This window comes from Stenella coeruleoalba, assembly GCF_951394435.1.
Source record: "Stenella coeruleoalba genome assembly, chromosome: 10".
Lineage (NCBI taxonomy): Eukaryota > Metazoa > Chordata > Mammalia > Artiodactyla > Delphinidae > Stenella > Stenella coeruleoalba.
The window spans coordinates 66,058,442-66,077,389 of NC_137156.1; the positions used below are offsets into that span (position 1 = coordinate 66,058,442).

At 42.3% G+C, this 18,948-nt stretch overlaps 1 protein-coding gene across 1 annotated transcript in view; it reads left to right on the plus strand.

Annotated features, from left to right (window-relative positions):
* Positions 1-7,036: 7,036 nt before the first annotated feature.
* ARIH2 (ariadne RBR E3 ubiquitin protein ligase 2) overlaps positions 7,037-18,948 on the plus strand; it is a 47,526-nt gene continuing 35,614 nt past the window's right edge. The window contains 3 exon segments of the mRNA XM_079933141.1: positions 7,037-8,094; positions 11,371-11,429; positions 12,813-13,155. Coding sequence (XP_079789267.1) covers positions 12,907-13,155 — 249 coding nt within the window. The 5' untranslated portion in view covers positions 7,037-8,094; positions 11,371-11,429; positions 12,813-12,906.

Consider the following 18,948-nt stretch of genomic DNA (forward strand, 5'->3'; position numbering starts at 1 on the left):
CACCTCCAGGTTTGCTATAAATTTCATGAGAAGCTGAAGCTATCCTTGGACCTCATATGAGAAGCCTTGTTCCTAGACCCTGGGAATCAAACATGAATGAGAGGGGCCTCCCCTTAGGTCACACCCTTCCCAAGACAGCCCACACCCAGTGACTGAGCAAGGTAGGGCTTTAATGCCTGACCAGTCTGGTCTGGTATCAGACACTCTGACAGGCAATATTCACTTCAGTGTTCTCTGCTAGGTTGGCGGCAGCTTCATTGGGCTGCAACACAGTTTAACTTCTGCCTTTGCCTAATTCTGCTTCCCGGGCTTCCCTGGTGGTGCAGTGGTTAAGGATCCGCCTGCTTGGGCTTCCCTGGTGGCACAGTGGTTAAGAATCCGCCTGCCAGTGCAGGGGACACGGGTTCAAGCCCTGGTCTGGGAAGATCCCACACGCTGCAGAGCAACTAAGCCCGTGCGCCACAACTACTGAGCCTGCACTCTAGAGCCTATGAGCTACAACTACTGAAGCCCTGTGCCACAACTACTGAAGCCCGTGCGCCTAGAGCCTGTGCTCTGCAACAAGAGAAGCCACCGCAATGAGAAGCCCGTGCACCGCAACAAAGAGTAGCCCCCACTCATCACAACTAAAGAAAGCCCGCACTCAGCAGCGAAGATCCAACACAGCCAAAAAATAAATAAACAAAATAAATATATAAATCTGCTTCACTTTACTTATGTTGGTCCCTAATAAATATCTTGCTCCCCAAACTCCATCTCAATATTTGCTTCCAGAAAATCCAACCTGCAACAGTAGTATTCAACATCATTCCTTACCAAAAACAAAATAAAACCAAAAGCAAAAGATCATAAAACTGTAAACTTAAGATTTGAAGTAGTCTGCTCGGCTGCCTACAGCAGAGAATTGAAGAGAAAACTCCTGAGGGTGCTCCGTTGTCTTCTCCAGGAGTGACAACGGTGCTTTCCCAGTTGAACCCTGTCCTCCTTTGCAATCCACTGAGGGCTGCAATGAGCATCGCTTATCCTTTGGAGCCCTCTGCCAGGAAGAGCCAGTTGTGTGTGGCCCCTGGTGCCTGGCCATTCCCATCCAGGCTGGATTCTCCAGAGTTCCCCAGCCAGGGATCAAACCTGGGCCCTCAACAGTGGAAGTGCGGAGTCCTAACCATTGGACTGTCAGGGAATTTCCCACACATGCACAGATTCTTGTAAGCTCCACACAAACAGGATATATAACAATCCCCAAACTCCTGCCAAATTCCTTCTTACTGCGCAGGAGGTAGTCACTCTCCTCTCACAATTAAGCCTGAGTAAGTACCTAGGAACCAGATGTGATAGGTGTATGTTTAACTGCCAAATGTTTCCAGAAGAGCTCTTCTAGTCTGCATTACCACTAGATATAATGTTAGAGCCGTGTAGCTGACAGGGTCTTGGTGCTCCAGCCGGGTGTCAGGCCTGAGCCTCGGAGGTGGGAGAGCTGAGTTCAGGACACCTGACCACCAGGCACCTCCAGGCCCCACGTAAAATCAACTGGCGAGAGCTCTCCCAGAGATCTCCGTCTCAATGCTAAGACCCAGCTTCACTCAACGACCAGCAAGTTCCAGTGCTGGACACCCCATGCCAAATAACTAGCAAGACAGGAACACAGCCCCACCCATTAGCAGAGAGGCGCCTAAGATCATAATAAGCTTACAGACACCCCAAAACTCACCACCACACTCAATCTTGGCCACCAGAAAGACAAGATCCAGCCTCATCCACCAGAACATAGGCACCACTCTGCTCCACCAAGAAGCCTACACAAGCCACTGAACCAAACTGACCCACTTGTGGCAGATACCAAAAACAATGGGAACTACGAACCAGCAGCCTGTGAAAAGGAGACCCCAAACACCGTAAGTTATGCAGCAGATGAAGGAGCAAGGTAAAAACCCACCAGACCTAACAAATGAAGAGGAAATAGGCAGTCTACCTGAAAAAGAATTCAGAGTAATCATAGTAAAGACGATCCAAAATCTTGGAAATAGAATGGAGAAAATACAAAAAATGTTTAACAAAGACCTAGAAGAACTAGAGAGGAAACAAACAACGATGAACAACACAATAAATGAAATTAAAAATTCTCTAGAAGGAATCAATAGCAGAATAACTGAGGCAGAAAAACGGGTAAGTGACCTGGAAGATAAAATAGTGGAAATAACAACTGCAGAGCAAATTAAAGAAAAAAGAATGAAAATAATTGAGAACAGTCTCAGAGACCTCTGGGACAACATTAAGCCCACCAATATTCAAATTATAGGGGTCCCAGAAGAAGAAGAGAAAAAGAAAGGGATTGAGAAAATATTTGAAGAGATTATAGTTGAAAACTTCCCTAATATGGGAAAGGAAATAGTCAATCAAGTCCAGGAAGCACAAGTCCAGGAAGAGTTCCATACAGGATAAATCCAAGGAGAAAAACGCCAAGACACATATTAATCAAACTATCAAAAATTAAATACAAAGAAAAAATATTAAAAGCAGCAAGGGAAAAATAACAAACAAGGGAATCCCCATAAGGTTAACAGCTGATCTTTCAGCAGAAACTGTGCAAGCCAGAAGGGAGTGGCAGGACATATTTATTTACTTATTATTATTAGCACTCTTTTTTTTTTCGAATTTTTGAATTTTATTTATTTTTTTATACAGCAGGTTCTTATTAGTTACCCATTTTATACATATTAGTGTATACATGTCAATCCCAATCTCCCAATTCATCACACCACCACCACCACCACCACCCCCGCCACTTTCCCCCCTTGGTGTCCATACGTTTGTTCTCTACATCTGTGTCTCTATTTCTGCCCTGCAAACCAGTTCATCTGTACCATTTTTCTAGGTTCCACATACATGCGTTAACATACGATATTTTTCTCTTTCTGACTTACTTCACTCTGTATGACAGTCTCTAGATCCATCCATGTCTCTACAAATGACCCAATTTTGTTCCTTTTTTTTTTTTTTTTGCGGTATGCGGGCCTCTCACTGTTGTGGCCTCTCCTGCTGCGGAGCACAGGCTCCAGACGTGCAGGCTCAGCGGCCATGGCTCACAGGCCCAGCCGCTCCGCGGCACGTGGGATCCTCCCAGACTGGGGCACGAACCCGTGTCCACTGCATCAGCAGGCAAACTCTCAACCACTGTGCCACCAGGGAAGCCCCAATTTTGTTCCTTTTTATGGCTAATATTCCATTGTATGTATGTACCACATCTTCTTTATCAATTTATCTGTCAGTGGGCATTTAGGTTGCTTCCATGACCTGGCTATTTTAAATAGTGCTGCAATGAACATTGGGGTGCATATATCTTTTTGAATTATGGTTTTCTCTGGGTAGATGCCCAGTAGTGGGATTGTTGGGTCATATGGTAATTCTATTTTTAGTTTTTTAAGGAACCTCCATACTTCTCTCCATAGTGGCTGTATCAGTTTACATTCCCATCAACAGTGCAAGAGGGTTCCCTTTTCTCCAAACCCTCTCCAGCATGTTTGTAGATTTTCTGATGATGCCCATTCTAACTGGTGTGAGATGATACCTCATTGTAGTTTTGATTTGCATTTCTCTAATAATTAGTGACATTGAGCAGCTTTTCATGTGCTTCTTGGCCATGTCTTTTTTTTTTTTTTTCAGGGAAAAGAAAGTAGAGTTTATTGGTGGGCATGGGTAGGGAGGGGGCGTGCTAAGCCTATCACGAGTGCAGGGCCCGCCATTTGTCCAGGGGGCCACGATTAGGGATGTACTTGACCCCACAGCCATCTGGAATGAGCTGCTTTTCTGCCACCATGTTTTCAAATTCATCTGCATTAAACTTAGTAAATCCCCGCTTCTTGGAGATGTGGATCTTCTGGTGGCCAGGGAACTTGGACTTGGCCCTGCGGAGGGCCTCAATCACATGCTCCTTGTTCTGCAGCTTGGTGTGGATGGACATTATGACCTGGCCAATGTGGACCCTGGCCACTGTGCCCTGGGGCTTTCCAAAGGCACCACGCATACCTGTCTGGAGCCTACATTGGGGAACAGCATGCCAGTCATTAATGTCCACTGGAAAGGGCTGTCTCCAAGGTCCCTTAGGGCAACCCACACAGGCAACAGGCTGCATACACTACCGAGGAGGCTGCTGTTTGCAGCCATTGTGCACCAGGCCCCTGTATGTCTTCTTTGGAGAAATGTCTATTTAGGTCTTCTGCCCATTTTTGGATGGGGTTGTTTGTTTTTTTTAATATTGAGCTGCATGAGCTGTTTATGTATTTTGGAGATTAATCCTGTTTGCCAATAAATTATATGCCAATAAAATGGACAACCTAGAAGAAATGGACAAATTCTTAGGCTTATAGCAACCAGAAGCTGAGTATATGAGGGAATAAAGTTCTGTTGTTTCAAGCTACTAGGTTTATAGTAATTTGTTATGGCCATCCTAGGAAACTAACGCAGATATTTATCATTCCAATTTCTCTTCCTTAATTTGTAAAGTTCCAGATTTCACTCTGTTATCATTTTCCTTTTACTTGAAAAAAAATTATCATTTATTTTAAAGGCAGTAAATTCTCTTTGTTTTCCTTCACCTAAAAAAAAAAAAAGATTTGAAGTAAACACCCTTGTAATAGACAAAAAGTAACTACCTTTTTTTTAAAGCAAACTAGTAACTACTATATATATATATATATATATATACATATATATATATATTTTTTTTTTTGGTACGTGGGCCTCTCACTGTTGTGGCCTCTCCCATTTGCGGAGCACAGGCTCCAGACGCGCAGGCTCAGCGGCCATGGCTCATGGGCCCAGCCGCTCCGCGGCACGTGGGATCCTCCCGGACCGGGGCACGAACCCGCGTCCCCTGCATCGGCAGGCGGACTCCCAACCACTGCGCCACCAGGGAAGCCCATAACTACCATATTTTTCTTAGCAAAATTATTTATTGGTGAATTATCAGAAACTTTCCTATTCATGACAGGAACAAAGGTAAAGATGTTTTTTAATCATGATTACTGCTTAACGTTTTACTGGACATGGTAGCTGATGCAAAAATACCAATAGGAAGGGAGGGAGAGAAGGAAGTAGGAAAACAAGGAAGAAAGAAAGGAGAAGAGGGAGGGGATTAAAGAGGGAGAAAAGAAAAGGAAGAAAATAAATTTAAGAATTAAAAATTAAGGGCTTCCCTGGTGGCGCAGTGGTTGAGAGTCTGCCTGCCGATGCAGGGGACACGGGTTCGTGCCCCGGTCCGGGAAGATCCTACATGCCGCGGAGCGGCTAGGCCCATGAGCCACGGCCGCTGAGCCTGCGCATCCGGAGCCTGTGCTCCGCAATGGGAGAGGCCGCAACAGTGAGAGGCCCGCGTACCGCAAAAAAAAAAAAAAATTAAGAGTCCAAAATATTCCTATTTTCAAATGATCCAAATGCTCACTTTGAAAATTGAAGAGAATCAGTTGAAAATCCACTAAAACTAATAAGCAAGCTAAGTAAGGAGAGAGACACAAGAACAACGTTGGAAAGCAATAACATTTTGATACGTTAACAATAACCAATTAGAAAACATGAAGAAAGAATCTTATTCAGAATAATAGCAAAACCCACAATGTATGCAAGACTAAACCAAAGATCCATGTGATTAAAACTATAACAATTCAAATACATAAAAGAAAAACAAAATAACTGTAAAGAAATACTATATTCCTTAGATGCAAAGACTCAATATTGAGGATATCAGTACTACCCTTAAGTTATTCTTAGAAATTCAATGCTCTCCAGTGAATTTTCAAAAGTGAAAACCCGTCATTCTGAATCTAAGGTTTATACAAAAGAAAAATTGTATGATATTGGCTAAGAAATTTTAGTCTTCTAGCTGAGGCCCCAGACATCAAGGGGCTAAAACAAATCATTCCCACTGTAGCCTGTCCAGATTCCTGTGCCACAGAAACCAAGAGAAACATTATATTTTATATTTATATATCTTATGCACAAATTTATTTTGAAAAAAGAATACTACACACATTATTTCATATCCTATTCATATCACAGATACCTTTCCCTGTTAATAGATGCCTCAGTACAGCCTAATTGTTAATGGTTTTCTTTATTGTATATTTTACCATAATATAACAAACCTTTACTTTTGAACATATGGGATGCTGCAAACTTTTTCCTATAGAATCATCATTCTAAAGCACATATATGTGCACAAAATTTTATCTGTATCTTTAAATGTTTTGGCCTAATTTTTGTTTTTCTTCAGTATGCGGGCCTCTCACTGTTGTGGTCTCTCCCGTTGCCGAGCACAGGCTGCGGACGCGCAGGCTCAGTGGCCGTGGCTCACGGGCCCAGCCGCTTCGCGGCATGTGGGTTCTTCCCGGACCGGGGCACGAACCCGCGTCCCCTGCATCGGCAGGCGGACTCTCAACCACTGCGCCACCAGCGAAGCCCTTGGCCTAATTTTTAAATCTTTATTTCCTGGGGAGAAATTGTCACTAGTTAAAAATAATGGTATTAGCATCAGCCCAATAAACGTCTATTTAATAGAGTAATATTGAAAACAAGGTTGGATCTGTGCCCTTAAGAAACTCAGCTTTAAGAGAGGCAAGACAGGAGAATAAATAAGGATTGTACACTGGATTCCAATATATTGTACATATACCTGTGTACTTGATATGTGAATGACCTCATTCTCTATTTTGCAAATGCAATAATTATACAGAAAAACTGATTGTTCCCTTTTATTCACTGGAGAGGATTTATTACCAGTGACCCAAAGTGAAGGCTTCTAATTAAAGAGATTTCATTAGCAGAAAATATATTTTGGGTCCTTCGCTAGTGTCATGATGTAAAGGGATTATATGTTTTGTCATAACAAATAAGTACACTGGATTATAGATAGACTTTTACATTGTTAATGCATAAAATTCACAACCCTACAATATGTTACTCATTACTATTAATTTTCACTCCAAATTAATGTGGGGCTTTCTAGTATTTAATGCACCTGACTTGGGTACAGGCTCTGAATTAAACAGGAAGCTGAAAATCATGTATAAGAAATACACGAATACGTGCAAGAAGCAAGAACTAAAAAAAGGAGAGTCCATTACACATCAGTATCTTGAATATCTTGAATATCAGTGTATACATGACTCATGTATGGGTGGAAATGGTGTGGGTTATCTACGGACTTGCACAGCGAGGAGGCTCCCTAACATCACTGGCTTCACACAGGCGTTTCCACGTTGTGCAGCAACAACTTGAGTGGGACTTCACGGCTCTGTCTATCCATAATACTTGACAAAAGCCCTAAAAGGTACTTAAAGTCATAATGGCACTTCCTATACTGTTTGAAGAAACTGTGCAACAAGGCAGTTAAGATTTAATCTTGGGTGAATGGGACGCCAAAGAATTAGGCAGCGAACTAGGCCGCGGAGAGGGAAGCGGAAGCCTAGCGTGGTCCTGTGAATCGGCGGCCAACAGGCGACGGCCTCAGAACGTACGCAGAAATTCCCGGCCCTGCGCGCTGACCCAAAGACCTAGCTTTTCTTCGACTAGATAGCGGCCGGGAAACAACAGTCTTTTATCCACTCCACGAACGTCTGGATGTCTTTTCGGTGCCGGACACCGATTACAAACAGAGAAGTGGGAAGTCCGACAGAAGAACCCTGGTTTAAAGTATCCCGGCGGGCGGCGCTGGTAAGCAAAAGCCGGAAGAGATGCCGTGACCACTCTCCAATAAGCCGAATCCTCTCTTCTGCTGCCTCTCGCAGCCGTCGGCACCGGCTGTGCTCTGGGCCCACTCTGGGTCGCAGCGCTGGGCTGTAGAGAAGTGTCCGCAGAGAGGCGTTACTGCCCAGCGCCTGCCGCGACCCCGGCGACCGCGGGTCGACCCCGGGCCGGAAGTGACGGAACTGCTCTGAGCACTTCCGGAGCTGCTGAGACGGCTTCGCCGGAGGAAGCAGCGCGGGCCTTCACCGGGGTTGGCCCGCCGCCTCCGCCGCCGCCGCGCCTGGACCCGGTTCTTCTGGCCCGGCCCGACCCGGTCTGGCCCGCCCGGGCTCAGCGGCCGCGGGGCCACGGCTCCCGGTAAGTGCGCGGTGCGAGTCTAGGCCTTGTTTACCCCGGCGGGCCGGGGGAGGGGGTGGGCTCTCCGCGCGCCTCCCTAGCTCGGCCAGGGCTCCGCCTTCGTCGCTGCCCGCGAGGTCCCGGCGCCCTTGGCAGCTCTTACACTGTTTCAGCGCACTCCTCCACCCGCCGAGGGGCGGCTGAAGGCTGAGGACAGGGCGAACCGGCGCCTGGCGTCTCTCCGTTATCCCTACTCTCGCCGCCTGCTCAGCTCGCAGTGAGGTCGGAGGCCAGCGCCTCTGACCGACTGGCGCTGGCGTATCTGGGCCCTCCCGGCCGGGCGCGCCGGCAGACGCGCTGCCTTCGGGGCTCCCCACTCGAGTCATCGTTGGGAGCTCTAGCAGTGCCGCCCGCGCGGTTAGTTAATGCCCGTTGGTGAAGGGTCCCGCAGCGCGTGGGCTCCGTGTCCTCGCGGATATGCCGGCGCCTCGGACGGGACAGGCGGCCCAGGAGCTGCGTTGACGCCTCGCCCGACGCTGCTGTGGTAGCGGCGGCAGAGGCGACCGTGTTCTGGGATGACTTCACCTCAGTACTGATTGTTACCCTGTCCCATAGAACTTTCTGCCACAATGGTCATATTCTGTATCTTTGCTGTTAAGTAGGGTAGCCACTGTCCACACGTGGACATTGAGCATTTGACTTACGGCTCTTTCAACTGAAAAAGCAAATGTTAAATTTAATTTTTAAGTTAAGTTAAATTTAAATAACCACATGTGGTTAGTGGCTACCGTATTAGACAGGGTTCATATTTTTGTATCAAGTAATTTTCTTCGGACTTGTAGTCTTAGTAACTGACCCTACAGTGCTAAATATTTCGTCTGGAGTAAACGTTGTCAGACCCACCAAAAAGTCTGTGTTTTGTTCTTGTCATCTTTAAATTGAGAAGTCTTCCGTTTGAATTCTTCAGCCCAGGGTGGGTGGCAGGTCTTCTGAACACGTGACTTTGACTGGGGGAAGGGGGAGGAGTAATTGCGGTTACTCCTTTTCTGTTTGGGATGTGAGGATAATATTTAATATCCAAAGGAAATCAAAGCGTTATCATCAGTTCTGTTAATAAAGTAATAACATACTGGCCACTTTAAACAATGTCAGCACTCTTTCAAATAGAATAGGGGTATTTAACTTGGAAAAGATTAAAAATTAAGGTTTTATTTAAATTTGGACCTAGAACACCCAGTAAGTACGAAATGACATTCTCCTTTTTGGAAGGCAGCCTGAAGTTTTCCCCTGTTTCTTGAATATTTAGTTGGTGAGAAGGCCATGGGCAACCTGTAAGCCCAAATCCTGGAGAAAAAATCTAGAGAAAGTGAAAACGGTGCTTTTTTTTTTTTTTGCGGTCCGCGGGCACAGCTCCGGACGCGCAGGCTCAGCGGCCATGGCTCAAGGGCCCAGCCGCTCTGTGGCATGTGGGATCTTCCCGGACTGGGGCACGAACCCGTGTCCCCTGCATCGGCAGGCGGACTCTCAACCACTGCGCCACCAGGGAAGCCCAAAACGGTGCTTTTTTTGTTGTGATTCTGGAGGTAGCTTTGTGGATAGTATTAGGCTCTCTGGGAGGGTGATGGGGCGTTATGAGTCCTCATAGGCCCTGGATCTGGTGAAAGTATTATGCTGGACTCTACTGGTTGGCAGCAGTATGGTCCTGGGCAAGTTGCTTAATCTTTTTGAACTCTAGTTTCCTCATTTGTAAGAAGGGGATGATAGCCACTTTGTAGGATTATAAACATTTAATGAGAATGAGTCTGACCTGAAATTGGCTCTCATTAAATGAAAGCTATTATTGGTAGTGATATTTTGTAGATGGGAGCAATTTTTATAATGCTCTTTATGCAGATTTGCCTAATAAGCAGTATCGTACATAAAAATGCAGATAAAAGAAAACAATAAAAAAATCAATTATTCGTCACCTATTTTGGAAATCATCCTCCATAATCATTGTTTGGACTTTGATTTTCATTTAGTTTAAATTTGCCTGTTTGTGTTTGAAGTATTTCTTTGAAAGTTATAAGCTCTGGTTTTCCAAGAAATTCAAAAGGATAAAGAAATGGACATAAAATTTCTAATTAAGTAAGCAAATAGTACTTATTTAGTCTTGGATAGTGGGATCTGCAGTTCTGAGAAAGTCAGGTAGCCCTTGAGCATGTCAGAAGAGAGGTGGAAAATGGGTGTTAATATTGCCTAGTGGGCATTCTACTGGAGACATTTTTTTTGTCTTTTTTTGAGCCCAAACCACTGGACCACCAGGGAATTCCCTCTGTTTTCTCTCTATCTCTCTCTGTTTTTGTTTTGTTTTGTTTTTTGTTTTCTTTTCTTTTGGGGACTTTTTTATTTGAAAATATTTTTTTCATGAATAAAGTGAAATCTGAAATATTGGCAGTATTCTGTAAGTGTTAGTGGAGATGACTTCATGGCAAAAGTCCAGTTTAAGTCAATTATGATTTGGTTTGTCAACCTCTATGTAACATTTAAAATTGAAATTGTGGTAGTTAATTTAGGAAATCTTAACAATAAGAGTGAGGTGGTGCCCAACATTGTAAATCAACTGTACTCCAATAAAAATTTTAAAAAAAAAGTGAGGTGTGGTGGGCTTTCAAACTGAGGGAGGGAACTGGGTATCCATTTCTCTCACCAGTACCCCAGGTTAAATTATTGTTAGCTGTTTATTTATTTAAGTCTGTTTATTTATTTATTTATTTATGGCTGTGTTGGGTCTTCATTGCTGTACGCAAGCTTTTCTCTAGTTGCCGTGAGCAGGGGCTACTCTTCGTTGCGGTGCACGGGCTTCTCATTGCAGTGGCTTCTCTTGTTGCAGAGCACGGGCTCTAGGCACGTGAGCCTCAGCAGTTGTGGCACGCGGGCTCAGTAGCTGTGGCATGTGGGCTCTAGGGTGCAGACTCAGTAGTTATGGTGCTCGGGCTTAGTTGTTCCATGGCGTGTGGGATCTTCCTGGACCAGGGATTGAACCTGTGTCCCCTTCATTGGCAGGTGGATTCTTAACCACTGTGCCACCAGGGAAGTCCCACTGTTTACTTTCAATACTTTCTTTTTTTAGAAGGCCATGTAACTCTTGTCAGTATATAATTATGACATATAGATTTCTGTAGGACTTATAAGAAAACAATTTCTGGTCCCTTGCTGCTTGTCCTTTTAAATGTTTTTACTTTTTAAAAAATAAATTTGCAAACTCAGGGTACCAATTTTAAAATATATAAATAGAACTATCTCTTTTCATTTTAGATGGAAATTATATAGATTATTTGGATGACATCTTCCTGAAAGATCTTCAGGAATTACAGGTATTTTTAATCTAATTTAAAGATTAATTTTTTCTCCTAAAGGAAAAATACCATAGTTAAGTTCAGTTGTGATGAGGTGGTTCTAGCATACAAAACAATTTTGTTAAAAGTCAAACTGCAAGTATTACATTACTGCCCTCTCATTAATGTGACTTATTTTTTAATTTGAGCATTTATAGGTAACACATCAGAGGTAGATTCACTGATATTTTTATAATATCATTAAAATGTGGCTCTATAATCCCTTAGACTGGTTACATATTCAGCACACATTGATTTTTAATCTTTGTTTTAATTTTTTTTTTTTTTTGGAGAGATTATGTACTTCAAATAGGTTTTAAATTTACTTTAGTATTTGATCCAGATTTGGTTATGTAAATTATTTACATACTATTCAATCTAAATGCTCTTGCATTTTAAGGTCCTATTATTTTTAGATTTAAATCACTATTTGATACTGTTCCTTGGAAATGATCACTTGAAATAGTTCTTGTGCCAAGAAGTTAATGGGTATTTGCCAAAGTCCTCTCTGAGAAGAAGTTAAGACTTGTGACTGTTTTGCTTTCTCAACTAGTATTCTCTTTTCATTTATATGTAATTGAGTAACATTTTGATCTGTGAGGATTTTTCAGTAGCTGGTTACATTTGATCTCTTGTTTCTTTACCCTAAGTAGATTCTAGCCTTGATCCTGCTAAGGCAGAATATCTATAGTTTTCCTTCACTATTGGGTCAGTTTCTTTGCTTCTTAAGTACCTCTTTTAAAAGATTAGTAGAACCCTTTAAAATGGAAAAATCAGTTAACTTTGCAGACTAGAGGAGGATGTTGAAGAGCTATGTGGTTTTTATTTTTTCTTTACTATGCACCTTTTTTTCCATTTATCTGAGAGTGATGTCTGTAAAACAATGGTATTCTTTCCCTAGATATTAGGGAAAGAACTGTGTCCCTATTTATGTACTGTGTCACCACTCAGTGGAGCATAATTAGCTAAGAGATTTTAAACTTTGGTTGTTTAGCTTTTAGGATGCTTCTTCTGTGGGCAGCCAGCTGTGGGAATGTACTCCTCTCTTAAGGACCGTGGCAGGAAGGACAAATCTATGGGACTTTAACTCCTTGACATAGAGCAGATAGCCTTACTCTTTCATGCCAGACCCTTCATGTGAAGTTACCATTGTTAACTGCTTCTGCCCCTCCAGGAAAGGGTTTCCCTTTGAAAGGCCTGGGCATAGAGATGGTGGTGAGGTTTCTTGTATGAGGGGAGAGTTGGAATAGGCCACAGTGGGGATAGGACCAGGGCTATGCCATTTTGATTCTTGAATGGTTTCTGTTACAGCTTCTCATAGTGAAAGTAAGTAACACTTATTTTTTTCTTTTCTTCCTTTAGAAGACAAAAACACTAATGCATTTGAGAAAGTGGTAAAGTTTGTGGGGAGGGGAAAAAACTGCTTTCCTGATCTGCAACTCATCTGGATGTTAAGATGTCTGTGGACATGAATAGCCAGGGGTCTGACAGCAATGAAGAGGACTATGACCCGAATTGTGAGGAAGAGGAAGAGGACGAGGACCCTGGGGACATAGAGGACTATTATGTGGGCGTAGCCAGCGATGTGGAGCAGCAGGGGGCCGATGCCTTTGATCCTGAGGAGTACCAGTTCACCTGCTTGACCTACAAGGAGTCCGAGGGTGCTCTCAATGAGCACATGACCAGCTTAGCCTCTGTCTTAAAGGTGAGCAGCGTTGTCAATTCCCAAGTGTAATTCCTGCAATTAAATCTAAATATGAGCTGTTGCTAATGTCTCCTTCAGACTGATCAAATGGCCTGTAGCTTGAAACCAAATATAACTGTATGTTGCATCATCTGGACACATTTGATGCATTTACTTTGTTTGCTATTATGTGCATATCGAAGGTCCTCAGCTTCCCAGACTACTAGGAATTAGAAAGGAAGGGTGGGGTGGATTCAGGAAAAATAGACCAGAAGTACATAGAAAGCAGAACTGCATAGATTAACACTTGTTTCAGAAAGTCTTATGAAACTTTATGAGGTAAGATAGGATAAGCATCAGAATCACCATCTTCAACACACCAGTGTGTGGGTGACTGATAAATGTCTTAAGAGAGGTACCTAGATATCCTGGTTTGCTGTGAATAATCAGTGCTTCTGGGCTAATGAGCTCATTTGTTTCGTATACTGATGACTAATGTCTGATGTTGAAAGAGATTTTAGCAATAACTAAGAATAAAGCAAGTTCTCATAGCTTGTATTTCATTGATTTTGGGGAGTGTTAAATTGAAATTTTAAGTAATTAACAAAATTGGTTATTCTAGCAAGCACCTTATTTTTAACACTTAAACTAGCATACTTTTCAATATCTTGCACCTCAGGCCAGTTACTGTCCTCACTATGTACCTTTTGTACTATGTAATATTACACTGGTACATAGCATAGCCACATAGAACACCATGTACTGTGAATGTGAATATTATTATAGTCATTTAGACAATTTCCCAGCATGTTTCTTTCTCCTCTAACATTGGCCATTATGTGAAAGTGGGGAAATTTCTCCTACTTTACTGTTTTCCCTGACCTTCCTTTCAGGAACTGTTACATGGATTTTGTTGTTTGCTAAAATTGAAGAACAAGAGCACATTGGAATGCATTCAACTAAATAATTTTCATGTTGGTATTTAAATGGAAATAACTAAGGTGTGCCATGGGTCATTACTATAAAAGTTGCTTTATCTACTAGTTCAGGCAATTTTTTTTTCCAGGTGATCGGCAAAGGCTAACTAATACCTTGGATTTGGACACTCAGGGCTTTATTAGCAACTAGCTGAAAGCTAAAGCTTTTTGTGTGACTCACTCCTAGAAGTGTGCACATTTCCTCTCTTGTGCTCAGCATAAAACTTTGAAGAATGGAGACCCATTGGAACCTCTGGGTTTGGGATTTCTCCACCATAACGATAACAAAGCTGCTGGGACCTCTGCTTTCCAAGGGCATTTCCCTGGTAGAAAAGAGGCATCAGATCCTTTCCTTCCTCGTTATTCACACCTCTCCCTATCTGGTCAACTAGTTTCTTTTACTTTAACCATATTATACATAGTCTTGGTATTCAAAATTACAAAAAAAAATTGTCAGGTGTGTGGTTCTGGACGGTATCAATTGACTAAGTTCATCAGGATGTTCCCATCTATGCATAGGAATTCTCAGTTTGTCCAGCCCCTTGCGCTGACTTCCTGACCTGCTAGAGTGGGGCACAGCTGAGGGGCACAGGCCCTTTCCTCCTTTTTTTTTTTTTTTAAATTGTAGTAAAATCCATAAAATTTACCATTTTACGTCCTTCCTTTTTATTAGGCTGTCATATTGTCGGCCCCCTGGAAAGCCTTTCCTTCATCTCCTCACCTTTTAGTACCCTCAGGGCTCCTTCAGAGTCTACCTTGTGATTTCCCTGAGTGAGCCTCCTCAAGACCCTTTAGAACACAGTGGTTGTTTCTTTTGGTCCCAGTGTCCAAATGTTACAGCCCATGTTTATTACATCGTATAGTGTAGTCTTCTGACTGCTTCATGTTGTTTTACCTTTTCACATGTTTTTGCATGTTCTCTCCAACTAGATTGTTACTTCCTGGAGGGCAGAAACTACATTTTACCTTCTCTCTCCCATCATCGCTATCATAGTGTTTCATCCATAATAGGTATTGAATAATTTTGAGATACTTGTGGATTTTGTCAATTTTTGATGATGTAGCTGATGCTATTGGTGTGAGCTAGATTTCCTAGTCCCTGCTATATATTCTCTACTGTCGTAAAAGGGCATTATTCTGTCCCTCAAGATCATGAAGAGTAGAACAAAAAGAACTTGGAACAGAGATGAATGAACAAAGAGAGATGGAAGAAAGTTGAAACCCCAGGAAAGGGTTAAAGAGAAAATGAAGCAAAGAGGAAAATAATCCATGAAATTTTAGATGATGGTAGAAGTAGAAGATGGATTTTTTTCCCTCCCTCACTGAGGAGCATGTTAACACCATTTCCTTTCTGGGGCTGGGCGGCAAACGTGCTGGCTCGTTTGGTGGCTTGGCTGCACATAAAGGGGCTCAGTGGTGTTTTAAGTGGTTCAGGAATTTGACCAAAGACAACAGGCAGAAATGGCTTGGTTAAGAGTAGGGGAGAAGGAATCACACATAATCTTCCTCTCTCAGGCTGGCTAAAAACTAGCATTGGTTTTATTTTTGTGTTTAAAATTTTTTTGAGACGAGGAAATAATTTAAGTGCTGAGTTTACAGAATGGTGTTCACAGGTGCTTTGGCTACTCTCACTCCCCTGTTGCATGTGTCTCTGAGAATGGAGCTCAGTAGTCATCACCCAGGTCAGTACTGATTTCCCTCATTGGTCATGGTGCTGTTTGCACAACTCTGTGACTTATTGAGATATTTAATTCTTTCATATGATTTAGGTGTTATTCAGCTAGTAGGAAATGTGATATGTACGTGGTTTAAAATTAGAGCCTTATGAGCAGCTGTCCATGAACAAAAGCTAAGTTTGAGGAGTGGCATCAATTTTCCACTGATCTGTGTTACTCATTTTTTTGTGTTCTGGCAGTTGCCTGTCGGTTAGCCGTAGCCTAACAAAATTAAGCCTTCTGTTACCTTTTGGGATTTGAAGTCTCTTAAGTAGAAAATTGCCAGTTGCCTGGGACACTGGGCTTTTGGTTTAGTGAGGGCCCTTGGTGTCAGAGAGTCTTCCTGTATGTATTCTGGGACCAGTCCTTGAGTAAGATCATTAATTGAGAAAGGAAAGTGCCCAGAAAATCAGATCCCGGACTGAGGATAGACAACAGAGAAAATGCTTATCTGTTATGGGGTGGTGGCGGTGGGGACTGCTGATGTTCAAATAATGGCAAAACAGAAGCATTGTTTAGGGAATGAGCTAACATCCTATACAAATGGAATAGTCGTGAAAGATGAAATGATTGCCAAGTGAGGTGGATTGTGTTGTAAGAGGGGGAAGATCTCTGACGAATATTTTAGTGATATTTCAGTCTTTAAAGAAAACAAAGTTACCTTTTAAAAAAAGTTTTTTAAAAATTTTATTTATTTTTGGCTGTGTTGAGTCTTCGTTGCTGCGCACAGGCTTTCTGTAGTTGCGGTGAGTGGGGGCTACTCTTCGGTGCGGTGCGCGGGATTCTCATTGTGGTGGCTTCTATTGTTGCAGAGGACGGGCTCTAGGTGTGTGGGCTTCAGTAGTTGTGGCGTGTGGGCTCAGTAGTTGTGGCTTGCAGGCTCAGTAGTTGTGGCGCATGGGCTTAGTTGCTCCACGGCATGTGGGATCTTCCTGGACCAGAGCTCAAACCCATATCCCCTGCATTGGCAGGTGGTTTCTTAACCACTGTGCCACCAGGGAAACCCTACATGCTGTATTTTTATATGAAACTTACACAAAGATTATTATTGCTGCTATAGATGAGGGGAGGCCTTTTCTAGTAATAACAGGCATTTTTATTGCAAAATGTGCTATAGTTAACTTAGAATAATTTTGTCATTCAGTGAATCCTGTTGGTACTGTTCCCTGAATTTCATGAGGCATTTGCTGTCAGGCTGCCTAAGAAGGAGATTAGGCATGGTTGAGCCCCAGAGAGAGCCCAGGCTGGCTTTCATTGGTGATGGGCTGGAAGCGTCTCCCACGTTTTGTGCGCCTTCTCTCAGCAGCATGTCAGGGCTGTGGGCGGGAGAGGCAGAGTGTTGCTGCTCAGAGCCCTGCTCATGCTTCAGAAAGGAGAAGAAATAGTACATTTTGGGCTAGATCTAGTCCATGGAGCTACCGTGAGCTATCTGAGCTTTCTGCTGATAGGATAAACTTCAAGATAGGGTGCAGCAGCAGTGCAAGTAACCAAAGTCCACGGGTCGATTAAGCATGGGGATGGGGAAGTTACCTTCTGGGCTGGAGTGGGAGACTAAGATGTATAGGTAAAAAAGAATAAAATGTAGAGGATCATGAATGCAGCCTAAGGTGTCTTTACTGTTGGAGGGAAGAATTTGATTTTTTAAACTTCAGTGCTGAACTGTGCTGCTCATTTTCTCAAGCCTGGTTTTCCTCAAATAGGGTTAGAGAAATAAACTGGTTATTAATGAGTGTTTTTACTACAGTTCTTGCTTTACGAATTGCTGTATTAACTGTAGTAGAGCTGGGAAAATGTTCCCTAGAACACTCTATTCTGCCACCCTCTTGCTTGAATTTGTTTTAAGATCTAGTGCTTGCTATTCAGCAAAATATGGCTGGAAAATCTCTCAAGAGTTCTTTTTCTGTGGATCATTTTTCCCTTTCATGGATGAATCATGAGTTTTCAGGACTTCTGACTTTAAGTGCAGAAGTCTTTATAGTCCCTTGTTCAAAACAACCCGGTTTCTATGCATTTGTCATTTGTAACATAAGCAGTTAATATTCTTAACAACAAATACCTTATATTTATCCTTTCTCTCAAGTGGCACTGAGTTTTTGTATAATATCTGGAAAAGACTAACTTTATTAAATCAACTTTCTTGTATTCTGGTATAGCTGAATTTTAAAAACATTTTACTTTTATTTATACATTCATTAATTAACCAAGTAATGGTTGTTTTCTTGTTACTACTCATGGAAAAGTATCTTTAAACTGGGCCTAGTAACACTGAATGTTTGTGTGCTGAACAGCCATCTGATTTCTATTTTTATGATCTGATGTCAGGTTTCTTTGCATGCCTGTATCTCAGAATCTAGATTAAATTCCTGTGTTTCAAATAGTTGGTTGTTAGTGGATGTGTTGACCATACTTCACCATGCTTTAGTCTGGAAGTCTGATTTGTGTTTTACTGGTATATAAATTTATTTTTTAAAGGGAGATGAGAAATGTCCAGAGTGACATTGAGAATTGCCTAAGTGCAGCTAGTGCGAGTTGTCCCTGTCTTGCCAGCTTAGAAAGGTTATTGTTATCATTGACTTTGTGTCCTCACTGTGTACCTGGCATCACACACAACATGCTCACTGCCTTCCAAAAAAGAAGCTCTTCATCAGATTCAAGGCCAGCTTTCATTCTGGTCTTTTCTTGTACTTTCACACTACCTTAGGAACCGTGTAAACCATTTGTAATCAAGGGGTGATTCTAATTCCACAGTTGTCCTAAACCTGAACTTACTTATATTTAAATGATTATTGTTGAGATGTTAATACAGTTGAAGAATATCATTCATAATTCCATTAATGTAAAATAAAAGTTTTCTTCCTTGCTTATTATCCTTAGGTCTTGTCCCTATTCATAGATAATGTTACTCTGCTGCAATTCATTGATTCATTCAACCAATATTTATTGAGCACCTACTATGTTACAGGCACTGGGAAAATAGCTGTGAACAAAATAGACAAGAATCCTTGATCTGGGCAACAGTACATTCTAGTAATCGTTATGTACATGTATTTATATATTCTATTTTTTTGTGTAAATTTCAAACATTTCCTCTTGTTTATACTTCATCCTCATTAGTTATTTTA